This window comes from Thunnus maccoyii, chromosome 10 (assembly GCF_910596095.1).
Source record: "Thunnus maccoyii chromosome 10, fThuMac1.1, whole genome shotgun sequence".
In the NCBI taxonomy this organism is placed as follows: Eukaryota; Metazoa; Chordata; class Actinopteri; order Scombriformes; family Scombridae; genus Thunnus; species Thunnus maccoyii.
Genome location: NC_056542.1, coordinates 16681127 through 16704475, shown reverse-complemented (window position 1 = coordinate 16704475; position 23349 = coordinate 16681127). Strand labels below are relative to the sequence as shown.

General features: G+C 38.5%; 3 protein-coding genes across 5 annotated transcripts; all 3 read right to left on the bottom strand.

Moving 5' to 3' along the window:
- Positions 1-5: 5 nt before the first annotated feature.
- On the bottom strand, positions 6-11948 carry LOC121905196 (H-2 class II histocompatibility antigen, A-U alpha chain-like). The gene is made up of 5 exons (XM_042423258.1): positions 10560-11948; positions 10067-10330; positions 9687-9968; positions 9429-9576; positions 6-1811 (listed from the first exon to the last, which is right to left on the bottom strand). Exons 1-4 carry the CDS (start codon positions 10621-10623, stop codon positions 9455-9457), a joined length of 732 nt encoding a protein of 243 aa, XP_042279192.1. The 5' UTR covers positions 10624-11948; the 3' UTR covers positions 6-1811; positions 9429-9454.
- On the bottom strand, positions 1831-8692 carry LOC121905195 (H-2 class II histocompatibility antigen, E-S beta chain-like). 3 transcript variants are annotated; one of them, XM_042423255.1, is made up of 6 exons: positions 7733-8692; positions 7259-7525; positions 6875-7156; positions 6481-6594; positions 3697-5952; positions 3009-3154 (listed from the first exon to the last, which is right to left on the bottom strand). In XM_042423255.1, the coding sequence occupies exons 1-5, from the start codon at positions 7839-7841 to the stop codon at positions 5927-5929; spliced, it is 798 nt and encodes a 265-aa protein (XP_042279189.1). In that variant the 5' UTR covers positions 7842-8692; the 3' UTR covers positions 3009-3154; positions 3697-5926. The 3 variants fall into 3 exon arrangements, with proteins under 3 accessions (XP_042279190.1, XP_042279191.1, XP_042279189.1); XM_042423256.1 differs by lacking the exons at positions 6481-6594; positions 6875-7156; positions 7259-7525; positions 7733-8692 and adding exons at positions 1831-1959; positions 2070-2351; positions 2450-2713 and having other exon boundaries at positions 2936-3154; positions 3697-6463; XM_042423257.1 differs by lacking the exons at positions 6481-6594; positions 6875-7156; positions 7259-7525; positions 7733-8692 and adding exons at positions 1831-1959; positions 2070-2351; positions 2450-2713 and having other exon boundaries at positions 2936-3016; positions 3697-6463.
- A 5326-nt stretch (positions 11949-17274) lies between the features above and the next one.
- Positions 17275-19564, bottom strand: LOC121905434 (RLA class II histocompatibility antigen, DP alpha-1 chain-like). The gene is made up of 4 exons (XM_042423657.1): positions 18462-19564; positions 17955-18218; positions 17672-17845; positions 17275-17605 (listed from the first exon to the last, which is right to left on the bottom strand). The coding sequence occupies exons 1-4, from the start codon at positions 18538-18540 to the stop codon at positions 17523-17525; spliced, it is 600 nt and encodes a 199-aa protein (XP_042279591.1). The 5' UTR covers positions 18541-19564; the 3' UTR covers positions 17275-17522.
- Positions 19565-23349: the final 3785 nt, after the last annotated feature.

The following is a 23349-nucleotide window of genomic DNA, read 5'->3' as shown; positions in this document are numbered from 1 at the left end:
AGATGGGTGTTTGAGCTCCACTGTGCAGGGTTTGACACTAGAAGGCTGTTTTCACATTCATCTGCTGAAAATGGAAAGTTTCTCTGTGTTCATTGAAAATCCAATTTTAAAAGGTGGGCCTATGAGCATGATTTGTGACGTCACAAAGAGTTTGGAAGCCAGTCGTAGTCCAGTATGCAACTTAAAAAAGTGTGATGTGGAAATTTGAAGCCTCCAGTGCACAAACACTAAGGCTGAAATTATACTTTCCGTGTCTGTGAGTCCGCTAGGGTCCGCATGACATAAATTTCGTCATCAGAGGGTGTATGCGTAGGCTCTGTGTGGACATCCACGTATGCACAATTGTATCTGCACGGATCTTTCTGTATGGTCACAGTGCTGTGTTTCTGTAGACAGTGATCTACTATGCATGTGTGGAACGTGTTCTCCAAGCAGAACCCAGAAGGTAATATAAACAGAACTACCTGTCCACGGTGTCCGCAGCTGTCTGTGTACGCATCCGCATGGGAGTATAAATAAAACTGACAATTGAACATCTTGTATATCAACAGTTAACATCATGTGTTTTCATTTAAATTATGGAAAAAACAGGGCTTCACGTGCTCAAGAAAGGACTGAAATCACTCATTTGTGGGCCTCATAGTGGCTCAGGGGTCATAAACATTGATTATTTATGTTTTGTTCCTCAGGCTGTGAATCATTGACCTAACCTAATGAGAGCCTCCACACTACATGATATCAAGCCAACGATGGCCAGATCCCGCTGAAAACTAAAATCTGCATTATAAACGACAGCAATTATTTTATCCAGTGTTGTAGGGACAACCCATGCAGCATGTGTGAAGCCCCACAGTGCCCCAAAACAAAGAAGTCTTTGTTTTGTTGCCTTTTTTGTCTTCTGTGAGAGTTAACCTTTCTTATATCATGTTCTGACTCTTCCCCTCCTCATATTGCTCATGAGTATCAAACCAGGCCTGAGTGTCCCAAGCTACAAGGTTGCCCCTTGTCTGTAAGACTACACTGAGGGCTTAAATACCTGATGGTTAGGTTGATGAGAGCAGTGATAAAAGTAGGTCACAACATGTATTGTAAATATGTACAAGGGAAACCACAGAGCCCTGAGGTTTTATTGAGATCTTAGTTTTTATTTGTCATCACAGCTTTGAACTTTTAGTCCCATCAAGTTGTAAAGTCATGTATATGACTATATACAATTTAGGAGTCTATGTAGAGTGAAAATGAGGAGAATGAGTCATCTGAGGATATAGCAGCACACTTACAGTTTGCATCCAGTTCATGAATGAGCCAATTAATTCTGTTGAATATAGAAATTACAGATTGATCAATCTTTATTCGTCGCTAGCTAGACTCTTCTCCTCTGTAGTTCCCTGGTGGTGGAACGAGTTACAAAACTCTGTTCAATCTGCAGAGTCTCTCTCAATCTTTAAGAAAAGACTAAAGACCCAGCTCTTTCACGAATACCTCTGCACTTGATGGACTGAAGAGAGAAAAAATAAAAAACGGGAAAAAAAAGAACTGCTTCTATGCAATCTATGCACTCTATTCATTGCCTCTGTGCACCACCTGTTGGCATCAACGTCCTATCAGATTCAAACTTAGCTTTATAGTACTTACTCGTGTTGTTCTCTCCTGACTAGATCCCTGCTTGTGTTTTATCAGCTCTCAGATGTACGTCGCTTTGGATAAAAATTTCTGCTAAATGAAAAATTGTAATTGTAATTGTAGTGGTATCTCCATACTGCTCCATACTACTCCGTTCAGCATGTACAATCAATCATCATCAAATTAATGTGTATATCTCTCTTAGAAAGGAAAATTAATTTCCATAGCATCCCTTGAAAATTAAAAATACTCCAACTACGATCCCCAACGAGCCCAGAGTCAGGCCCACTCCACAGTAAACATCTAGTCCAAGAATGGGATGACTGAAGTCAAGTTCTGTGGAGGAAGTAAGAAAATATCTATTATTACAGACACAAGAAAGTGTTTCACAACAAGTCATTATATTATTTTCATATTTAAGTGTCTTTACAAGATGAAACAATCACCCCAGATCCTTGTTATAGGTTTCTCCAGGGCTGAGTGCTCCACTGTGCAGCTGTAAATGTCTCCCTCCTCTGGTGTGAATGTCAGGGTTGAGAACTGGTGGAAGGTTTGCTCATAATTGGGATAATATCGACTCAGTGACACCCCCTCCGACACTGGACGGCCATTTTTGGTCCAGCTGACATTGATGTTAGGCGGGTAGAAATGATTCACAAAGCAGACGAAGCTGTTTTCAACACCCAGCTCAACATCTTCAGAGGGGTAGAGGACAACTCCAGGAGGGTCTTTGGTGGGTCAAAAGACAAATAAAAACCTTCATTTGTGTTTCATACATCAGAAATGAATGTTTACGTTAATACAACATACAGTATAGATTCCTTACCTTTTTCTTCTGGTACATTTTTCTCTTCCGCTGCCAAGAAGTTCACCAATACTGAACACGCCTTCTTGTTTTTCAAAGCATTTTTATATAAATAAAGAGTCTTAAAAACTTCACTAGGGTCAAGAATCATAAATTTGGGCACAGTGTATACAATGGCTTGTCTCATGAAATCCACGTATAAAATCTCCTCAGCATCAAATGTAAACTGTGCCTCAGTTGTGCCATTCTCAAAGCAGCCCACCAAATAGACAACTTCATGCGGGACTGAAACACAATACAATAGAAAAAAAGAAATTAATAAATGTATCAGTAAAAACCTGTAACAACAAAAAGCTAATCTGTCTAATCTTAATCTGTTTTTCTTTCAGACATCTGAGTTATCCACAGAAACTCTCAGGTGAAAAGCCTATCTCATATTTTCATGCTTCCATAAATTTACTCTTAATCTTACTATACCAGACTAGTACATTTGAAACTCATTCTTACTTTGTGAAAAGGCGCAGAGGGTGTTGAGCATCAGGACTATAATAGCAGATCCGAAAATTTTCATTGTTGTAGTCTCTCAATCTGCACAGAGCAATAAGGTTTATCTGTCATTATCGTTGTAGCATCCTCAGCTAGAATGATGGCCAACTCTCAAACTGATGGTTCATGAGGACTTTATTGCCAATACACAGTGCCGTATTCACGAACACACTGTAAGAGCTGAGTAGGAAAACAAAAAAGCTGTGATAATACTGCAGATTTCAATAATCACACAGAAAAACAAACATTTATAATGAACTGAAACAAAATAAGACTTTAAATAGAACAATGTCCATAAGTTAGTGTCCTGCAGTCTATTTGCTTCATACATTAAAACACGATGAGACCAGTCCAGGTTCTTATCCACTGAACCAAAGTCAGGAAGTGCACAACGGGAAGCTATACTATTTAAATTAACCTTGCCATCTGTACATTTACTCGATGAATACAAAACACGCAACCGTAGAAAAATAGTTAGACCATGCTACAAATTACACACAAAATGCAAATTATTCACAAGTACATTCAATTATTTTCATTAGTTTATTCTTATAAAAGCTTATAAAAGTGTTACCAGCCTCCTGGGCAAAAGTCTAGGCTAAACTAGTGGCTGAAATGTATGTGTATAACTTCCTCACCACCCACTCAAAAAAGTAAATACACAAAACGTTTTTACATGTGAAAACCATTACAACATTTCTTACAGCATACAAAAATCATACCTTGTTCGCTGTCCAGCAAGGTCTTAGAGTTTTCATCACAAGAAGAGCATTTTCACAACCAAACACTTGCTCTTGTCTGCCAGTTCCCTTACATCCGCTTTTACAAAGCAGGGTGGGGAAAACTTGCCCTTCAAAATAAAAGCCCAAATCGATGTCAAAAAATGAATATAAAAATAGAAAATGATTAAACCTAAAATAAAACCAACACTAGATCAAAGGTGAACATTGCAACTTGACAGTCATTATAAAGGATCATTTACATACCTTTTGCCAGTAAGGAACTCAGACACCAATCACATGACCAGACTGTGTGTACAACAAAGTCATAAAATTGTGTCCTCGGTCAATAATCACTGACGTGTATCCAAGTATTCTTGAGTTACCAAAAGTGCACTGTTATAAAACAAAATCCTTTTATAGAAAGAAGAGCTTAACCAGAATGTCTGTGTTATTTAGCTTTAATAAATATTGATGTTAAAACAGCAGTCCAACTGGTTTTGGCAGCTGCTGAGAAATGACAGTGTGCATAAATAAACTGTAAATTATGATAAAAACAGGACTTTCTGTACTCAAGAAAGGATTTAAATTACTCATTTGTGGGCCTCATAGTGGCTCAGGGGTCATAAACATTGATTATTTATGTTTTGTTCCCTTACGCTATGAATCATTGACCTAACCTAATGAGAGCCTCCACACTACATGATATCAAGCCAACGATGGCCAGATCCTGCTGAAAACTAAAATCTGCATTATAAAAGACAACAATTATTTTATCCAGTGTTGTAGGGTTTAGCAGAGGACAACCCATGCAGCATGTGTGAAGCCCCACAGTGCCCCAAAACAAACAAGTCTTTGTTTTGTTGCCTTTTTTTGTCTTCTGTGAGAGTTAACCTTTCTTATATCATGTCCTGACTCTTCCCCTCCTCATATTGCTCATGAGTATCAAACCAGGCCTGAGTGTCCCAAGCTACAAGGTTGCCCCTTGTCTGTAAGACTACACTGAGGGCTTAAATACCTGATGGTTAGGTTGATGAGAGCAGTGATAAAAGTAGGTCACAACATGTATTGTAAGTACAGAGGAAACCACAGAGCTCTGAGGTTTTATTGAGATCTTAGTTTTTGTCATCACAGCTTTGAACTTTTAGGCCCATCAAGTTGTAAAGTCATGTATATGAATATACACAATTTAGGAGTCTATGTAGAGTGAAGATGAGGAGAATGAGTCATCTGAGGATATAGCAGCACACTTACAGTTTGCATCCAGTTCATGAATAAGCCAATTAATTCTGTTATATATAGACATTACAGATTGATCAATCTTTATTCCAGCCTTAAAGTTTTATAAATGATCATAAAGACTAAACATAAATGTACACATGTGCTTACAAAAGAGTTCAGACAATAAATAAAAGTTATGCATATATATATATATATTGATCCACTGCATTCCTGATATTTAATATTGGCACAAAGATGAAAAATAAAGCTCAGAGGACGATAAATGGTTTTGGTGGGTAAAATAATGACCAAATGATAGATAACTGGGCTGTTACATAAACACAACATACAACATCTGTGTAACCAGAAGACCAATTTTAGTTAAATTTTCCTTTTCCTTTGATTAAACCAGCCATATTTGTTATGGTAAATAACAAACAACCATCTAGGCCGATGACTACAAAACATTTGTATAGAACTACAATACAGATCATTCAGTGCCTTTTAGTGAGTTTCATATTGAGGATCCCGTCCATCTCTCCTCTCGTGGAGCATCTGTTTTTCTTGATGACTCGGGGGTCCATACACAGATTCCATCTAGTGAGATACACCTGTGGATTTTGGTGCAAACTAGCTTGACTTTAAAATAATCTTGAACATTAAGATAGTGGTGGTTTCTCCATAGTGCTGTGGACCTCAAGCATATACAATCTGTCACTTTCCACCTAATTCTAATCTATGGAGATGAGCAGTCCTCAGAGATAGGGTCTGTTTTTCAGTTTATTTGCAACCTATTTGGCTCTTAGGTCAGATTCCTCATGTTTGGTGCAGGGTCCCATCGATCCACAGATTTTGTAGGTTCTCTCATTTCATGGGACCTTTGAGTGTTGCAAAGATAGTTGATTCCAGTAGAAATGTTCATATACTTGAAGTCATTTATACCGGATTATGTAATTAGTGTAACTTATATTATAAATATTTTCAAGTTTCAGGTTGTCCCAACTTTATTGTCTCAACTTGTTGGCACCAACACTCGCCCTAGAAGAAAAAGAAAGAAAAATGAAATGCCATTTCAGAGTCATGAATAGCTGATTTACATCACAATAATTTGGTGTTGAAGTGTTAACAACTGGACTGTTTAATTTTCTAGGCTCTGATTAAGATGTGGAAATAATTGCGGGTTGTGTTGACTCATAAGCTTTATGATTTAAAGGATAATGAAATAATACATCAATGACAGAAATGCATTCATGGAGGGACGTCCATGAGTGATGTTATGTAACAGCATTTTTCAGGTTATAATACTGAATGTAGAATGGCATCAAAAGCAGTTTGTGTCTGTTTGTGTCTTCATAGTCTTAAAACATGCAATGACACAAATTGCAGATACAGTGACATTTTTTCTACAGTCTTTACCTCAGCTGCCAATACTTGAGGCTTAAAGAAGCTTGTTCTGTTATTTTTTTGGTTAATTTGGTCCATTTTCACATCAGTAGTAATTACAAATTAGGAAACAAAATAGAAAGAAACAGAAACCATTCATGTTAATTTGACTTCATCTCTTACCAGTAGTTCTCCTTTTGTAGTAGCAAATCAGCCCAACAATGAAAAAGACAAGACCCACCAGCAGCCCGGCTGTCCCGATAGCAATCTTATTCCTGTTTGAGTCAGGCATGGGGTCTGAAATCACATGAAGACCACATTAAATCAACATACTATACATTGATTTAAGTCCTTGATATAGAATTTCTCTCCTTCATACCAACACACGACACATACTGTATTTCAACTGGCTTTACTGTATGTGAAGACGTCATTATGTCATTTAAAATGTATCACAGATACATTTTGAGGTCCAAGAATGATTTTTGCTCTAGTAACATTTAAGTTAAATCAATCTATGCTGTCACACCTTATAGTTCCTGCCACACTTCATGTGTCCACATGCGCACTCTCTTACCCCAGTCATAAAACTTTGGCTCCATGAGGCTGGCATGTTCCACCATGCAGGTGATCGTCTCTCCATTTATGGGTGTATATTCCAGATAGGAGTGGGTCTGGTAGAGCCAATTCCCATTGGACAGCTCCTCAGTGGACGTCACATCAGATGTCACCTCCTTTCCATTCCTCAGCCATGTCACTCTGATTAGTTTGGGGTAAAAGTCGTTCACGCTGCAGACGAGCATGCCTGGATGTTTGCTGCTCGCTGTCTTAACTGACCTCAGCTTGACAGTGGGCTCAACTGGAGGAAAATACCCAAACATAAAAGTTTGTCATGAAATATCACATCTTTAGTAAATCTGCTTATTATGCACCTGTCAATGCTGAAAGTCACCAAAATCACCTGCTCTCAATAAGGCATCAGATAATAGTGGGATGCTTGTTTTGCAGGACTCTGTGTTCTTTCTTTCCTGTTTCAAAAAAGCTTCGTTTTTGTTGAGGCCATCTGCAATTTCCTTTGCTTTCTCTGTGTAGCCGACATATTTTCCCAAAGTGCTGTTGTATTGGGCCAGAAACACCTTGTTAAAGTAGATCTGCACCAGGTAAACAGCATCATGGCCATCGCTTGAAGCAAACTGGCAACGAACCAAACCATGAGCATAGAAAGCATCTGTAACATAAAGTCAACCAGTATATTAGTATCAATTGTAATTTTCTGTTTATCACATATTCTCACACCACAGTATCTGAAGTTAAACAGTTGTTTGGATTTCAAAGCTGTAATAATATGCAGTAACTTTTTTGTACTTTGGCTCTAGTGCCAGTTTGAACAGCAACACAAACAAACAATGACTTCTTCCATTTTAATGTTACTTACCCACTCTTGAAAATAACAGACACAATGGTGAAAAGAAGCTGAGAATACGCACGGTGTAAAACAAGAGATAATACATTTTAACTCGAAGCAGGTTGTTACTGCACTGCATGCAGGAAGTGAAACAGCAGAACTGCTCAACCACGGCAGTGGCATTTCCAGTTAGTCCTCCAAAGTAGGTGTGACATCCTGTATGTGGTGATTTGATTTCATAATCATTCTGCTGTTTGTGCTGTTTTATAACTCAGATACTGCTGTCATTGCATTTTAATTTATCTTTACTATCTACAGATTTTGCCAAGGTTATACAAGCCAGACAAAAGTGTTGATGTTCTAGTAATCTAGTGTCCCATTTCACTGAAATTAATCATGTGATTTGGAATTTGATTCAAATATTAATTGATTAATTTGTAAAGTATTTTAATTAATCTTGAAGGAAAGCATCATAATCCTAAAGTTACCTTTGTTGATTTGTTGCAGAAACTGAATGAATAATGAATCACACATGGCACAGTGATTGACCTTCACTGATTTATTTCATTTCTAAGCATTAGTGCTCACTGTAAAGAAAAAAGTGCAGGTGTCACAAATTATACATTCACATTTTACATACAGTAGTTACACAAGTTTATAAAGTGGATTTTATTAAATTATTCAGATCGTTTATTTAAGTAAAAGTAGCAATACCACACTACAATAATACATTTTAAACAAAAATAAAAAGTATACCCCAAAAAAGAATGTAGAATTTAAACATCATTTTTCCAAACAAATATCAAAGTGGTGAATAACAGTGAATCAGTGTAATTCATGGCAGTGTTTGAATAAACAAGATTGAAATAACTTAGAGGGCAAAGAAAAAACAACAGTAAATATATCAAAAGAAATTAAATTAAATGTTTCTTCAGACCAACTCTTTTGTATGGAAGCTATGGAAGCCCATTTCTGCCAGTAAATGGTAAGAAAAATGTCCATGGTACTAATTCAAAATTATTAAATAAAAAAGTAAAAATTAATAAGTGATCATTTTGACTTTTTATCTCACAATGTTGACAATTTAACACAGTCAACATAGTAGTCATAGTCAAAATTCAAATGTTATTATCATGACTTTTTCTCTTCAAAATCATGAGATAAAAAGTCACAATTATGAGATGTGAAGTCAAAATTTTGAATTTTTATCTTTATTTCTCATGACTTTAGCAATAATTTTGACTTGACTTCACTTACCATGAGCAATTTTTAGAATTATCATGACTAACTTTTATAAAAAATAAAAAAAAATCCCTATTACTGGCAGAAATGGGCTTCCATAATTTTGGCTCTTTTGCACTATTGTGATGCCAGAAGCTGCAGATTCAGACCTCTCATATTTCATGATGTTATGGTGCATGATTCAATTTAATTTCCACTCTTATTCTTCTATTGAATATAATCTGATATATGTACTGTTTATTAAGGTATATCCACACATAAATGACTAGTTGAATCATAGCTGCTGAACTGTTCTGTTGTGTTTTTCTTCCTTGTGGTGAAGAAATGTCCCTGAACAGTGCTTTTACATTTTACAGACTTGCACTTTGGTTCATGAATGAGCAATAAGACAGCAAAGTTTAGAAGATGATAATGGTGCACTCCAAAATCATATGTATTATCATAAGTTTTATGTATAATTTATGTGTATCATCATCAAATTTATGTGTATATCTCTCTTAGAAAGGAAAATTAATTTCCATAGCGTCCCTTGACAATTAAAAATACTCCAGCTGCGATCCCCAACAAACCCAGAGTCAGGCCCGCTCCACAGTAAACATCTAGTCCAAGACTGGGATGACTGAAGTCAGGTTCTGTGGAAGAAGTAAGAAAATATCTATTATTACAGACACAAGAAAGTGTTTCACAACAAGTTGTTGTATTATTTTCATGTTTAAGTGTCTTTACAAGATGAAACAATCACCCCAGATCCTTGTTATAGGTTTCTCCAGGGCTGAGTGCTCCACCGTGCAGCTGTAAATGTCTCCCTCCTCTGGTGTGAATGTCAGGGTTGAGAACTGGTGGAAGGTTTGATCATAATTGGGATAATATCGACTCAGTGACACCCCCTCCAACACTGGACGGCCATTTTTGGTCCAGCTGACATTGATGTTAGGCGGGTAGAAATGATTCACAAAGCAGACAAGACTGTTTTCAGCACCCAGCTCAACATCTTCAGAGGGGTAGAGGACAACCCCAGGAGGGTCTTTGGTGGGTCAAAAGACAAATAAAAACCTTCATTTGTGTTTCATTCATCAGAAATGAATGTTTACGTTAATACAACATACAGTATAGATTCCTTACCTTTTTCTTCTGGTACGTTTTTCTCTTCCGCTGCCAAGAAGTTCACCAATACTGAACACGCCTTCTTGTTTTTCAAAGCATTTTTATATAAATAAAGAGTCTTAAAAACTTCACTAGGGTCAAGAATCATAAATTTGGGCACAGTGTATACAATGGCTTGTCTCATGAAATCCACGTATAAAATCTCCTCAGCGTCAAATGTAAACTGTTCCTCAGTTGTGCCATTCTCAAAGCAGCCCACCAAATAGACAACTTCATGCGGAACTGAAACACAATACAATAGAAAAAAAGAAATTAATAAATGTATCAGTAAAAACCTGTAACAACAAAAAGCTAATCTGTCTAATCTTAATCTGTTTTTCTTTCAGACATCTGAGTTATCCACAGAAACTCTCAGGTGAAAAGTCTATCTCATATTTTCATGTTTCCATAAATTTACTCTTAATCTTACTATGCTGTACTATACTATAGTACATTTGAAACTCATTCTTACTTTGTGAAAAGGCGCAGAGGGTGTTGAGCATCAGGACTATAATAGCAGAGCTGAACATTTTCATTGTTGGAGTCTCTCTATCTGCACAGAGCAATAAGGTTTATCTGTCATTATCGCTGTTGCCAGTGAGGAACTCCGACAACAATCACATGACCAGACTGTGTGCAAAACAAAGTCATAAATTGTGTACTTGGTAAATAATCACTGACCTGTATCCAAGTATCCTTGAGTTACCAAAAGTTCACCACTATAAAACAAGATCCTTTTGTAGAGAGAAGAGCTTGACCAAAGTGTCTGTGCTATGTAGCCTCAATGAATGTGGATGTTAAAACAGCAATCCAACCGGTTTTGCAGGAGAAACCAAAATTAGCTGCCGAGAAATGACAGCGTGCATACAGTAAATAAACTGTATCTGCATCATTATCTGAGGAGTGTAAAATATGAGAAAATTTGAGAGAGTTGGAAAAAAAACAGTTTTTGGCCTTCTAACAGTGTTGTTGAATGGTTATTTACCACTGCATATTTCATGCATTATTTTTTGAAGCAGCTCAGATCTTTATTTGATCCAATAAAATAATCTACAGTAGAGGTTCCCACACTATTTGGCGAACCCTAATCACAAAAGTGCATATGTAGACTATATGTAAGCTGTGAGCGTTTCATCCAAAGAGTGATTGATTCCTCTGAATAGTTTTACAGGACAAAAGAGGTGAAACTATCCAGCATCCAAAACATTTAAAAAAAACTAATATATCTGCCAATTTATCTTGTGACTTCTTGGTAGGCCACAACTCCCAGGTTGAAAAGCACTAACTAACAGTATTAAGGGTTGTGTGTGTTCTCTCAAAACATTCAAAATAAACATTTGTTGCCAAGAGATTGCCCAACAAGTGTTGCCATTATCGGTACATCCTGTGTGTGGAGCCAGAGGCCTGGCAAAAGAGAAGACAAAACAATTGGCGAAGTCTTGCACAAAATGCTTTGGGCACAAATAGCAACTTAGAGCTATGAACACCAACTACATGACCATTTTTTGGTAACTCTTTATAATACAGCCCGTGTTTTACGGTGTAACTTCCCATCACTTACCATGTAATTTCCCAGAACTTACAGTGTAACTTCCTCGTATGAATCCGTACATATAAAATACTTTCCGGTTCTTACTGGTATTTAAATGTAGGTGCAGCGGAAGAAAATGAAACAACGAGAAACAAGGGAGTAACAATTGGGGTTTTAAAGTGTAACTTCCCAACATTTACCGTGTAATTTCCTGGAACTTAATGGTGTAATTTTCTTGTATGAATCAGTATGTTACATGTGTATATGTGTACTAAAATCAAATGTTTTTGCTCGTGGCAGTTATGACAATCATTATTTTATGCATGTGTGTTTGACAGGCAAGCTTCACCCACACTCAAGAGATTTATTATGCTTATGTCTTCTACTTCATTGTATGAATTTCAATAGAACAAGTCGAGAAATGGGTCTATACTTTTGAAATTTGGCTCCTAGCAGCCATGTTGGTCCAGCATTGCAGCAGCTCATAACAGGCAAACTTACCTCTCTCCAGTGCACAGCTATGAAAAGCTTGTATTGTCATCGGAGGATGAAAAAATAACAATACAGTAATGTAATAATATACATAGTATATCTTTAATTACACAATAATAAGGTACGCAGGAAGTTATGAAAAATGATTTTATTCTTTAATTACACATAAACCACAACATATGTGCTGTTCTCCCAGTCTTACTCTGTAGGTACAGACTAGTTACAATATAAATATTCTATATAATTAATGTTATATTCTAACATTAATGGGCTCAGTGCATCGAGTGAAATGAGCTTTTATTCCCAAATCTAGAACATATTTTTTACTAACCAATGAGGTAGTGCTGGATAATTGAGTCTATTATGTTATTTTCATCACGTCATCCTGGTCAAAACCTCAGCAAGGATAAATTTGGAGATGAAATAAAGAATGCTAAAAAAATTTCAGCTGAAGGCATTTCCAGAACTGTATCAATAAAGAAGGAATATTGCACTCATTTTGGCTCTTTTGACAGTACTTGTAGCTACTAGACTGTAATATTGTAAAACTGTGGCATACAACGCATCAGACCCACAATGACAACGGTAGACTGGCTTTGACTTGTAGGAGGTCTGAATATGACATTATCCCCCCAACCAGAACTTTTGGTCAATTTAATTAGATCAAACCAATTAAATATCGTCATGATCTCAAGATCATTATGTTATACTGTCATCTAGTGGTTTATACTGAAGGTTCTTCCTAAATAAAACCTTAGTTGTTGAAAGGAAATTGATGCATTAATTTGCTTTTCATGTGCTTATTATTGTAGTTAGAACATGTAGACAATAATTACAAATGAGACGGTGTTTACTGAGGAGGTTTTGGTTACACAAGGTGATGATTACTGTATTTATTTTAATCTGTGCTCATTTCACGTTAAAAACAGCAACTTTATGCACTAATTACTATTTTTGCCCCCAAAATTTAGTAAATGCCCCAATTTTTTAGACAGTGGGGGCAAAAGTCCCCCCCCAATTTTTTTTTATTTCCTACACTGCATACATTCATACATTTACATAAGACAAAGGGTCAAGGCTGTAGGTTTACTGATGAAGGAATGGAAACCAGTGCATAGGTTCCTCATGGTGTGATCAAATAAACAAGTAGAAAGACAAATAAAACAGATACAAAAAAGGCAAAAACAAGGCCACAGAGGGACAAAGAGTACTGACCTACTAGATGACTTTTGGAAGTGATGAGGGAATTATGGAGGTATGGAGTGAAATTATTGTTCAAAAACAAGAAAAGGAAAAAAGAAATTGATACTTTCAGCAGTTCTGATGTAGAATCAGACAAGAGAAAGAGCATTTAAAAACAAAATTGGACATTTTCTTTTTAAGCATTTCTACCTCATAGTAGTGATGAAATAAATCTAGGACCAGTCTTATATTGCTTGCAATATGCCTATTCGATTGATAAACCAAATTGATTGTCACTCATCTATTATAAAGGTATTTGTAAGAATAGTAACTGTTAAATATCACAAAATATCAACACTCTGCTTCAGTCTTCACTAACTCCTGAAAGAAATATCTGGCTCTTTAGCTGCTAAATGCTCCATATATGTATGTTGCACTCTGCTGGGCAGTTGCCTGCTGTGTCTGGAAATGAGGTCGAAGAGAGCAGTTTGCAGGTTGTAAAACCAATACAAGCTAAAAGAGGCTAAAAGTCTCAATAGAGTTTGAAGGGAAATGGATGCAAAGATTATAGGCCACAAAATATTACATATTGTAGAAATGTACAGATGGAAACTGCAGTCGTCTCTAGTTCTGACATTTACGTTTTATTGATTTCAGGCTCAATGTCATAATCATATATGATGAACATATACAGTTTCACTAACTGAGACCACACCGAGAACATTAGATTTCAATAGTTTAATTGAGATAATGAAAGAGAGCTGATATGTTGATGGATGAGTTGGCGAACCTGATGAAGGATTAGGGACGGAGGGATGACGTGATGGGGGGAGGAAAGGGGTGAGGTGTGAGAGTTAAGGAACATAGAATGGAGGGTTGAGGGACGATGATGGATGTATGGCATGTCGACTGGACGACGACTGCCGACAGTAGGGAGGTAGGAGGGAACGGGGAGAAGTTGAGACTGAGTGGGGGAACTGTCTCTCCAGTCCATCGCCTGGATAGAGCCCCCAAAAAGAACTTCATGCGGAGATGTGTTCAAGAACGTGGCTGGAGTATGGTTCTGGAGAAATAGTGTGGGGGCTGAGTGCGAACTGTGGGATGACCATTTATGGGAAAACTGATGGTCTGGATGGCTCTTTGGAGTTGACCGAATGGAGTGGGTCGGAAGAAGGAAGCTCCGTGGCCCGCTGATGTCATGAACTAGTGGTGAGGGAATAGAAGCTGACTGGAGCACTGAAATGATGATGAATGGTTGTATTGAAGATGATTCATTGTGTTGAAGCATTTTATATAGTCGGTTGACGGCAATGAAAGAGTGAGGGCACACCCTCCATGATGCCTTGAGATTCAGATGAGGGTAGAATGGATGAAAAGGAAACAGACGGATTTGAGTGAGCCATATCGGCTGTGGCTAGAAAGCGAAGAACAAAAAGATGCTGTTTTATGGAAAATATGGGAGGATGAAAGCCGAGGTGATATAGGAGGAAAAGATAGAAAGTCTGGAGGGAGGCACGGGGGATGAAGGGGTGAGGGTTTGAGGGATGAAGGGTGGGGAATTCAATTCAATTCTATAATATAGCCCCGAATGACGACGAGGTCGTCACATGGCACTTTAACGTAAAGCAGGTCTAGACCAACAACAACAACAACAATTCCCCCATCAGCAAGCACTTAGCGATGGCGGTGAGGAAAAACTCCCCTTTAACGGGAAGAAACCTCAAACCTAGGTGGGCGGCCATCTGCTTTGACCGGTTGGGTTAGAAAAAAAAAAAAAAAAAAAAAGGGGGGGGGGGGGGTGAATAAGGAGGTAAGGAAGAAAAAGTAGGGTGGAAAAGGAGGAAGGATAGACTTAGAGGGATGAGGGGAGGCGGAAGGGATGGAGGGGGAAGGGAGAGGGTCGGGGGGTATGAGGATGAGGGGGTGAGGGTCGAGGTCGTAGGATGCGGGATGAGGGGATGAGGGTTGAGGGATGAAGGGATGGGGGAAGAAGGAAACATTTAGCATACAGGTTGAGAGAGAAAGGGAGGAAAAGAAGAGAGAGAAAGGGAGGAAAGGAAGGGAAAGGGGAGAAAGATGATAGTGGTGGGGGTTGAAGGATGAAGGGTCAAGGGATGAAGGATGAGGGGATGCATGTATGGCTGCGGGCATGAGGTCGCTTGACCTGGCCTTTGGCAAATGTGGGAGCCGTCTGCTGCTCCGCTGTGGTGGGCCGTGGGTGTGCCCCGTATAAGAGACGTTGGGCAGGGAACCCGGAGGTGAGCAGCTGGATACATCGGTGATGAGCTGGAGGCTGTGTGGAGCGGGAACAGCACAGCTTTTGAGACGAGGAGGTGTTGTCTGAGTCGGGTAGAATGCATGTATGATACGCTGGGGATGATCGATGGTCCGTTGTTTGGAGGGAAGAGGATGAGAGTTCCTGAAGAGGAGTAGAAGCGTTAACGAAGAAACATAATAACAGAAAAGTGAGTTAGTATGAACCATAGAGTTACATGAGCACTTAATAAATAAGCAGGAAAATGGGATGAAGGGTTAATTCGGAAAATAAAATTTAAAAAAGGGGGAAGAAAAGATAGTGGAGTGTGCCCTGGCCGGGGCTGGAGAGTCAGGGCTCCGTTGTAGCGGGCAGCGTGGTGACGACATCGGTGTGCGGCGTGCGTCGGGTTGGCGTTAGGCGATGAACCCGGAAGAGCGGGACGATTTAAGCTGCTGGCCGGAGAGGTGAAGAAAAAGTTTACTTAGAGTTTGAAAAGTTTGGCAACGCTATTGTTTCGCTGGAACGGTATGTCCGTCTGTCTGAGAGCACTCTGTAGGTGAGTGAGCGTCCGGTTGAAGATGTCGATTGAAGGAAAACGAGCCGTGTCGGAATCGGCTATAACGTGGGTGTGTATGGGTCCCAGCTGATCAGCAGTGCGGTGTCTGAGGGAGTAGCTTTTCCTCCGAGGAGCAGCGGTGTAAACGGCCTCTGCGTGAATGTGGTGGTGAAGGAGGTATCTTGTTGGTACTGCCGGATCGAGTCGTGGATGGTATTGCTGCGACCCTGTCACGGGTCACCTGCAACTGAGACGAGGGGAGACGAACGGATGAGCTATGCCTAAATACTTTGTTGTGCGGAAGTGGGATGTGTACTCGGCGTGCTCTCTGTTCCCGAACCTTGTTTACAAATCTATAAACTTCATTTAGAGCATGTATGAAGACAAAGTTATAAAACAGACTTTTCTAAAGGGTTTAAAACAGGACAGTATTCTCAGTTAATCCACGCTTGCTTCACTGGCTTAAGGTGTTTGCTCCGGATAAAAAACCTGGAGGAAAGATTGATTATTTAGGCAGATAAATGACTTCACATTTCAGACAAACTGATAGAAAGATATTTGTAATGTATATGTAAAGGCCTACCCCAGCTGTTGGCACCAACACCCGAGCTACAATGAGAAAAAAACAAAATATAGACACGTTACAGTAAAATGCTTTCAAAAGAGTCTGTTTATTTTTTTTTTTTTTACAATGCGTCTAAGTTACTATCATTAGAGGGGAGAATGAATATCAACCACATCTTATCTTAATTTGATTTCATCTCTCACCAGCAGACGTCTTGTAATAAATCAGCCCAGCAGCTGAAAATAGCAGCCCCAGCAGCAGCCCCGCAATCCCGACAGCAATCTTATTCATCCCTGAGTCAGACGTGGACTCTGAAAAAGAAATAGGTTAATCACAAACTCTGTATCATATTTCCATTCATTAATATGACAAAAGTTCAATCTTGTATCCAATGTTATTGCATGAGAGATACTAAAGAGTTAGAAGTTGCTAAGTACTACACGTTTACAAGTTTTATTCTATGCTGTTTCATGAGAAGATGTCTGTATAAACAATGTCATTTTCTTTGTACATACATATAAAAGTACATATCACTCTATGTTGTTTTTAAATTTACAACCCTACTTCACTCCACGTGTCCATATGCGCACTCTCTTACCCAGGTCATAAAGCTTTGGCTCCATGAGGCTGGCATGTTCCACCATGCAGGTGATCTTCTCTCCATTTATGGGTGTATATTCCAGATAGGAGTGGGTCTGGTATAGCCAATTCCCATTGGACAGCTCCTCAGTGGACGTCACATCAGATGTCACCTCCTTTCCATTCCTCAGCTTCCTCTCTCTTTGCATAAAATTGTGGTGGTGTAAGAAGTACCCAGATCCTTTATATTTAAGAAAAAGAAGCAATGTATCTTCACATTGCAACAAAAAAGCCCAGAGTCAAGCCCACTCCACAGAAAACATCTGGTCCAAGACTGGGATGACTCACCTCAGGTTCTGTAGAGGAAGTTTAAGAACATATGCATCATTACAGACACAAGAAGTAATTGAATTAAAAGGTTTGATCGTTATTGGGATAATATCGACTCAGTGACACCTTCTTTGACACCGGACGGCCATTTTTGGTCCAGCTGATTTTGGTGTAAGGTGGGTAGAAATGATTCACAAAGCAGACGAGAATGTTTTCAACACCCAGCTCAACGTCTTCAGAGGGGTACAGGATGCTCTCAGGTGGGTCTTTGGTGGGTCAAAAGACGAATAAAAAGCTTCAGCAACATTTCATCAATCACGTCACTACAGAGATGAATGTTGAGGTTAAAACAGCATACAAGTATATATCCTTCACCTTTGTCTTCTGGTGGATTTTTCTCCTCTGCTGCAGCAAGTTTTATAAGTGATAAACACAGGTTTTTGTTTGTCAGAGGATCTCTAAGTTCACACAAACCCACCAAAACTTGACTCGGATCAGGAACAAGAGATGTTGGCACAGTATAAACAATCTCATTGGTTTGGAAATCCACATATAACATCTCCTCAGCGTCAAACTCAAACTGCATCTCTACAGTGCCGTTCACGAAGCAGCCCACAACATACAGAAGTTCATGCGGAACTGAAAAACAATACGATGGAAGTAAAGACATTTATAAATATGTCCAAATATATGATGCTTTCATTGAAAAAAAGTTACAGGTTCTGTCTGACTGCCTAATAATGTGTTTTTTTTCCTTCAGGCATTTGTATTCTCCATGTACAGAAACCGAAAACATTCAAGGCTAAACTATATTTTACTATGAATTTTTACAATTAATCTCAAATAGGACACAAGAGCAGTAAATATAAAGCTCATTCTTACTTTGTGAAAAGGCACAGAAGGTGCTGAGCATCAGGATTATGACAGCAGAGCACTTCATGTCTGAGCTGCAGATCTTCATCTTTGGAGACTCTCAGTCTGATAGGACTGACTGAGCGTGTTTTATTTTTCTTTATCCCCATTGCCAATGAGGAAGTTCACACTCACTCAATCACATGACTGAATTGTGTGCAGAAACTTTTTTTTGGGTCCCTGGTGAATAATCTGTAAAACTGCACCTGTATAGGCTTTTGAATTAGCAAAAGATTTAGATTGATATAAAACCAAATAAATAATTTTGTAGCTTTGTAGAACTTGATCACAGTCTATCACAGCTTCCTCATTATTATTATAATGTGGACAGCAGCCTAACCTGTTTTGCAGATAATTATCTTTTGGACCTGCCAACAATTGTTCAGTATAAGGAAACTGAGATTGCGGGAAAAAACAATGATGTTTATCACAATACATTTTTTTACCCTGTTAGCTGTGTTTTTGAATGGTTTGGTGCATTTTCCGTCATGACTTTCCAACATTGTTTAGTTTAGTCGACACATTTAGAAGGAGAAAATTCAGTCACACACAACTATAAAATGTCAACTTTGACCACGGAAGACCAAGACTTCATTTCCATTGCGGTGCTTGATGTACAGGGTCATAGGGTCGTGAGATGATTAACAGGATAGAAAAGTTGGATCAATATCTTGATGCAGTGTCCCAGCAGGTAAATGGGTTAAGGGCCCATGTATAAAGAGAAATAAACATCACTGTGGGCAAAAATGGTGATGAAGCAGCACAGAACACCCATTTCATGAATATTTTCTTTCAATGTTTAAAAATGGGAGCTGTGATTGTTTTGTTGATGTGTCCCATATGAAGAGCAAATAGCTATTATGGTTATTTTACATCAACTAGCATGTAACAGTAAAATAGAGGGTGTGCAAACTTTGCAGAGAGGCCTCTATGGCAGGTAAGTTGTTCATCTTTGAAGACTTGCCACAGCTCCTCTGATGATTCAGACATCTCGGTTACTTCTGTCTCTTCATGTAATCATAGACTGACTCGATGATGTTGAGATCAGGGCTCTGTGGGGGCCATACATACCATCTGTTGCAGGGCTCCTTGTTTTTTATTTTTTATTTATTTAACCTTTATTTAACCAGGAGATTCCCATTGAGATTAAGAATCGCTTTTTCAAGGGAGACCTGACCAAGACGAGCAGCAGCAGCACAAATAAAAACACATAGTAACAGACAGAAAACACAAAATGAGACAAATTTAAAAAGAAAATAAAAACAAGCATAAGGAAATTCACATTTCAAAAGAGAAATTTCTTGGAATCAGTTGCATCACCAGGTAAATTTAAAACATTTACATCCTAGGCAATGTGCCTCTAATTCTTTCATTTTGGATTTAAATGCGTTTAATTAGATTAATTCGTTTAGTTTCAAGTCATTCTGCAACGTATTCCATGCTGACGGTGCATAATACACATATGCCCTTTTTACAATTTCCATATGGGCATTTGGGACAGAAAGCATAAAGAAGTCCTGAGAATGCAAAGAGTATTGTCCGGCACTTTTCTGGGTGATAAAAACACATTTTTGCCTTATATTGTATATAAAGGTGTGCCAATGTAAAAGCCTACACGTCAGCCATATGAAGACATTAAGCAGAGGTATGCATACTGTGTATAAAAGATCACCATAGTCCAACACAGGTAAAAAAAGTGGCAGCAATAACTTATTTAAAAATAAAATACCAGTTTTAGCCTCAGTTTTTTTCACCAGATACTGTAGATGTGGCTTAAAAGTGAGAGAGTCATCGATCAAAATACCAGATATTTATAAGAGTTAACAAACTCTCTTTCACTTCCCTCAAGAGTGACCACCAAAGGGATATTTTGTGGCCTGTTTCTAGAGTTGGTAAACAACATAAGTTTGGTCTTATCTGCATTAAGAACGAGTTTCAGCAGAAATAGGGTATTTGTTCTTGATTCTGGTTGTATGTTTGGGGTTATTGTCATGCTGCAGAATATCAGACGCCCTCCTGATGGTTTTACACAATGGATAAGAATCTAAACATCTCAAGTGCCTAAAACCTTTGCATAGTACTACATATGTAGTGTTTGTCCATCAAAAATTAAAGACCAATAAAGATATTTAACAACAAAAAAAAAGCAAATGGATGTTTTATATGTTGTGAAGAAAAAAACTTGTAATGACAGACAGAGTGAAAACATCCAGGTTGTTTGGCAGATAAATAAATACATGAAACAAACTGTAATGTCACAGGGAGGGGCCCTTTGAAACGTAACACTCAGGGGTCTATGGGGGTCTTAATCTGTCCAGACCAAGGAGAGCAGTGTCTGTTTAATAGATCTTTTTCATGGTAGATGTTTTGACTTGCTTTGTAGGAGAAGCACAGGTGTTACTAATAACACTGGAGTCAAATCATATACAGACAACTTCAGTTTCAAGTAGGCTTTATACTGTAAAATGTGTCTAAACGCTGTGTTGCATTTTGCAATAAACATTACATCATGCCCTCCACTGCTGCCTCCTCCTCCACCAAGCCTGCAGCCACTCTCTCCCTCTCCCCCTCCTTGTGTTACTGTGTTTAATTACAGGAGTGGAGACAGGTGTGCAGGCAACCAGCTGCCATTCATCATGATTAGTCCTGCATGAATACGTGGTTCAGGCTCCACCTTGTCGCCAGATTGTAGACTCTGTTCATACAGTTAGTCACTCCTCTAGCCTTTGAGTCTAGTTACTGTTCTAACAGTATCTGCATTTATCTAACACCTGTTTGCCTGTGCCCGCAGCGTGCCTCCGTCTGACTCCGGTCCCCGCCTCCAGACCTCCTGTCTCGTCTTTCTTCCTCATCGGCTCAGTATAGTTCCCTGCTCTCTGGATACCACTCCGCCTGGCTCCCCTCAGCATTTCCTCTGCCCTGCTCGGCCCAGCTTTATGCCCAAGCCTCAGTCCCAGTCCCCCAGCTACCAACCCAGCAATAAACTATCTTTCAAATTTAATCTCTGCCTCCAGCCTCAGTGTTCAGCATTTGGGTTCATTAGCCTAGCCATAACATTGCATTAGATCGTTTTAAACTTGATTTTAAAGGTGTGAGCGCCACAATGAAATACAGTCACATCATCATTTTGGCTTGTATGAATGAAGGATTTATTCAATGTAAAGTCAGACAACCTCATCTTTATTTACAATTCTGTAGTTTGGAAGGTAATTTAACTCTATACACAGTTGAAGTTGCATATTTTCTTGTTGCTATTTGTGTAATCTTTGAGGGAAGGACCATTGCAGAATTGTTTGAAATGCGATAATGATTACAATCATATGATGAATAATATCAGTGTTGTGATTTTTTTATGTTATGTGATATTTTGTATGGAGCCCTAACAAAGACAAAATGTAGTAAAAGGTTAACATACAAATCAAAAATATAACTTAATAACAAAACAGCTAATGGAAAATACATTGATAAATAAAATAAAGTGAGTTTTAACTAATTTACATTTACAGTACATAGTAGACTGAAATGTATCTGAACAATGAAGTTAAAGTTTTCAAGTCTTCCTTAAAACAACAGTCAGATGCCCATATGAACAATGAAAGAGATTTTCCACGCTGTAATTATTCCTCCTGTTCATACTGGCTGTTAAAAGATCCCCTTCAAATATGCTTTCAATGTAAATGATGGCTGGCCAAAATCCACAGTGTGTTCACACAGTCATTTTATACAAAAAGCCCTTCAAATCAGTTGTTATGGCGACAAATTGTCATTTTATGTAAATCAAGTGGGCCTCAGCTGGGCTGAAGTCATTTGAAAAACAAAACAAAGAGAGTTAACCTGGTGTAATGAGAGAGAACTTTAGGCTACTTAGGGAAATCAAAATAATCAAAAAAAAATTTCTATGGCTGTAAAGTGATGCTAACAAAACCCTTTCAGAGGACGTATTTCACCCTCTGGTGGCATACTGGAGGGTCTAGCAGGCCTCGGCAACAGCAGCCTTGAATGACTGTCAGTCTCAACTGGGAACTGATCATTTAATGACTTGAGTGTAGATAATATCCTACTGTTTGCAACTAACAGCAGTATCTGCTCAGCTAAATCTGCTTTGATGGTGTGAGTAAAGTCTTGATTAACTACAGGTATAGTAGATAAAACTAAAACTACAAAACAGGTTTTTAGCTAATTAACAACTTTTAAGTTCAGGTTGTCAGCTAGTTATTAACTTTTAAATTATTAACTAGCTATTGTTAGCTAGTTAATAACTTAACTTTTAAGTTATTAACTAGGTAACATTTTTATGTTCAAGTTCTTAACTGTGAATGATCCTCTCTGAAAAAAGGAAAGCAGGTTATTAATAAAGACTCAAAGTCCTTCATGTGTGTCATGTTTTATTATAAACCTGTTGTGTATTTAACACACATTAACAGTAGGTACAGTATGTGTGACAGACCTGCGTTTGTCTCACATCCAGTCCTTAAGTGTGAGTCCGGGAAGCTCCATCCAGTTAGCCAGACTTAGAGTTAGCATGGACCCCTCCATGGCCTAGAAACAGCACACACACACAAAAAATCATATTAGCTTCAGATAAACTTTTAAGAACATTTTTGCACAGAAGGAGGACTGTGGATCTTGTGCCCCATCACTTACAGTGTAAGTGCATCATGAAATGATCTTCTAATAACAATAATAACAGTATGAATGATTATGGCAAGAAAACCTGTGTCAATGTTCATTTGGGGCACCTGACTGTTTTAAGACAAAACTTGAAAAATTATGAACTCGTCCTTTAACTTATGAAATATCTACATCGGGCCGGCAGGTGGCGCTGGAGCTCCGCAGATATCAGCGGTGCTGCATGTGG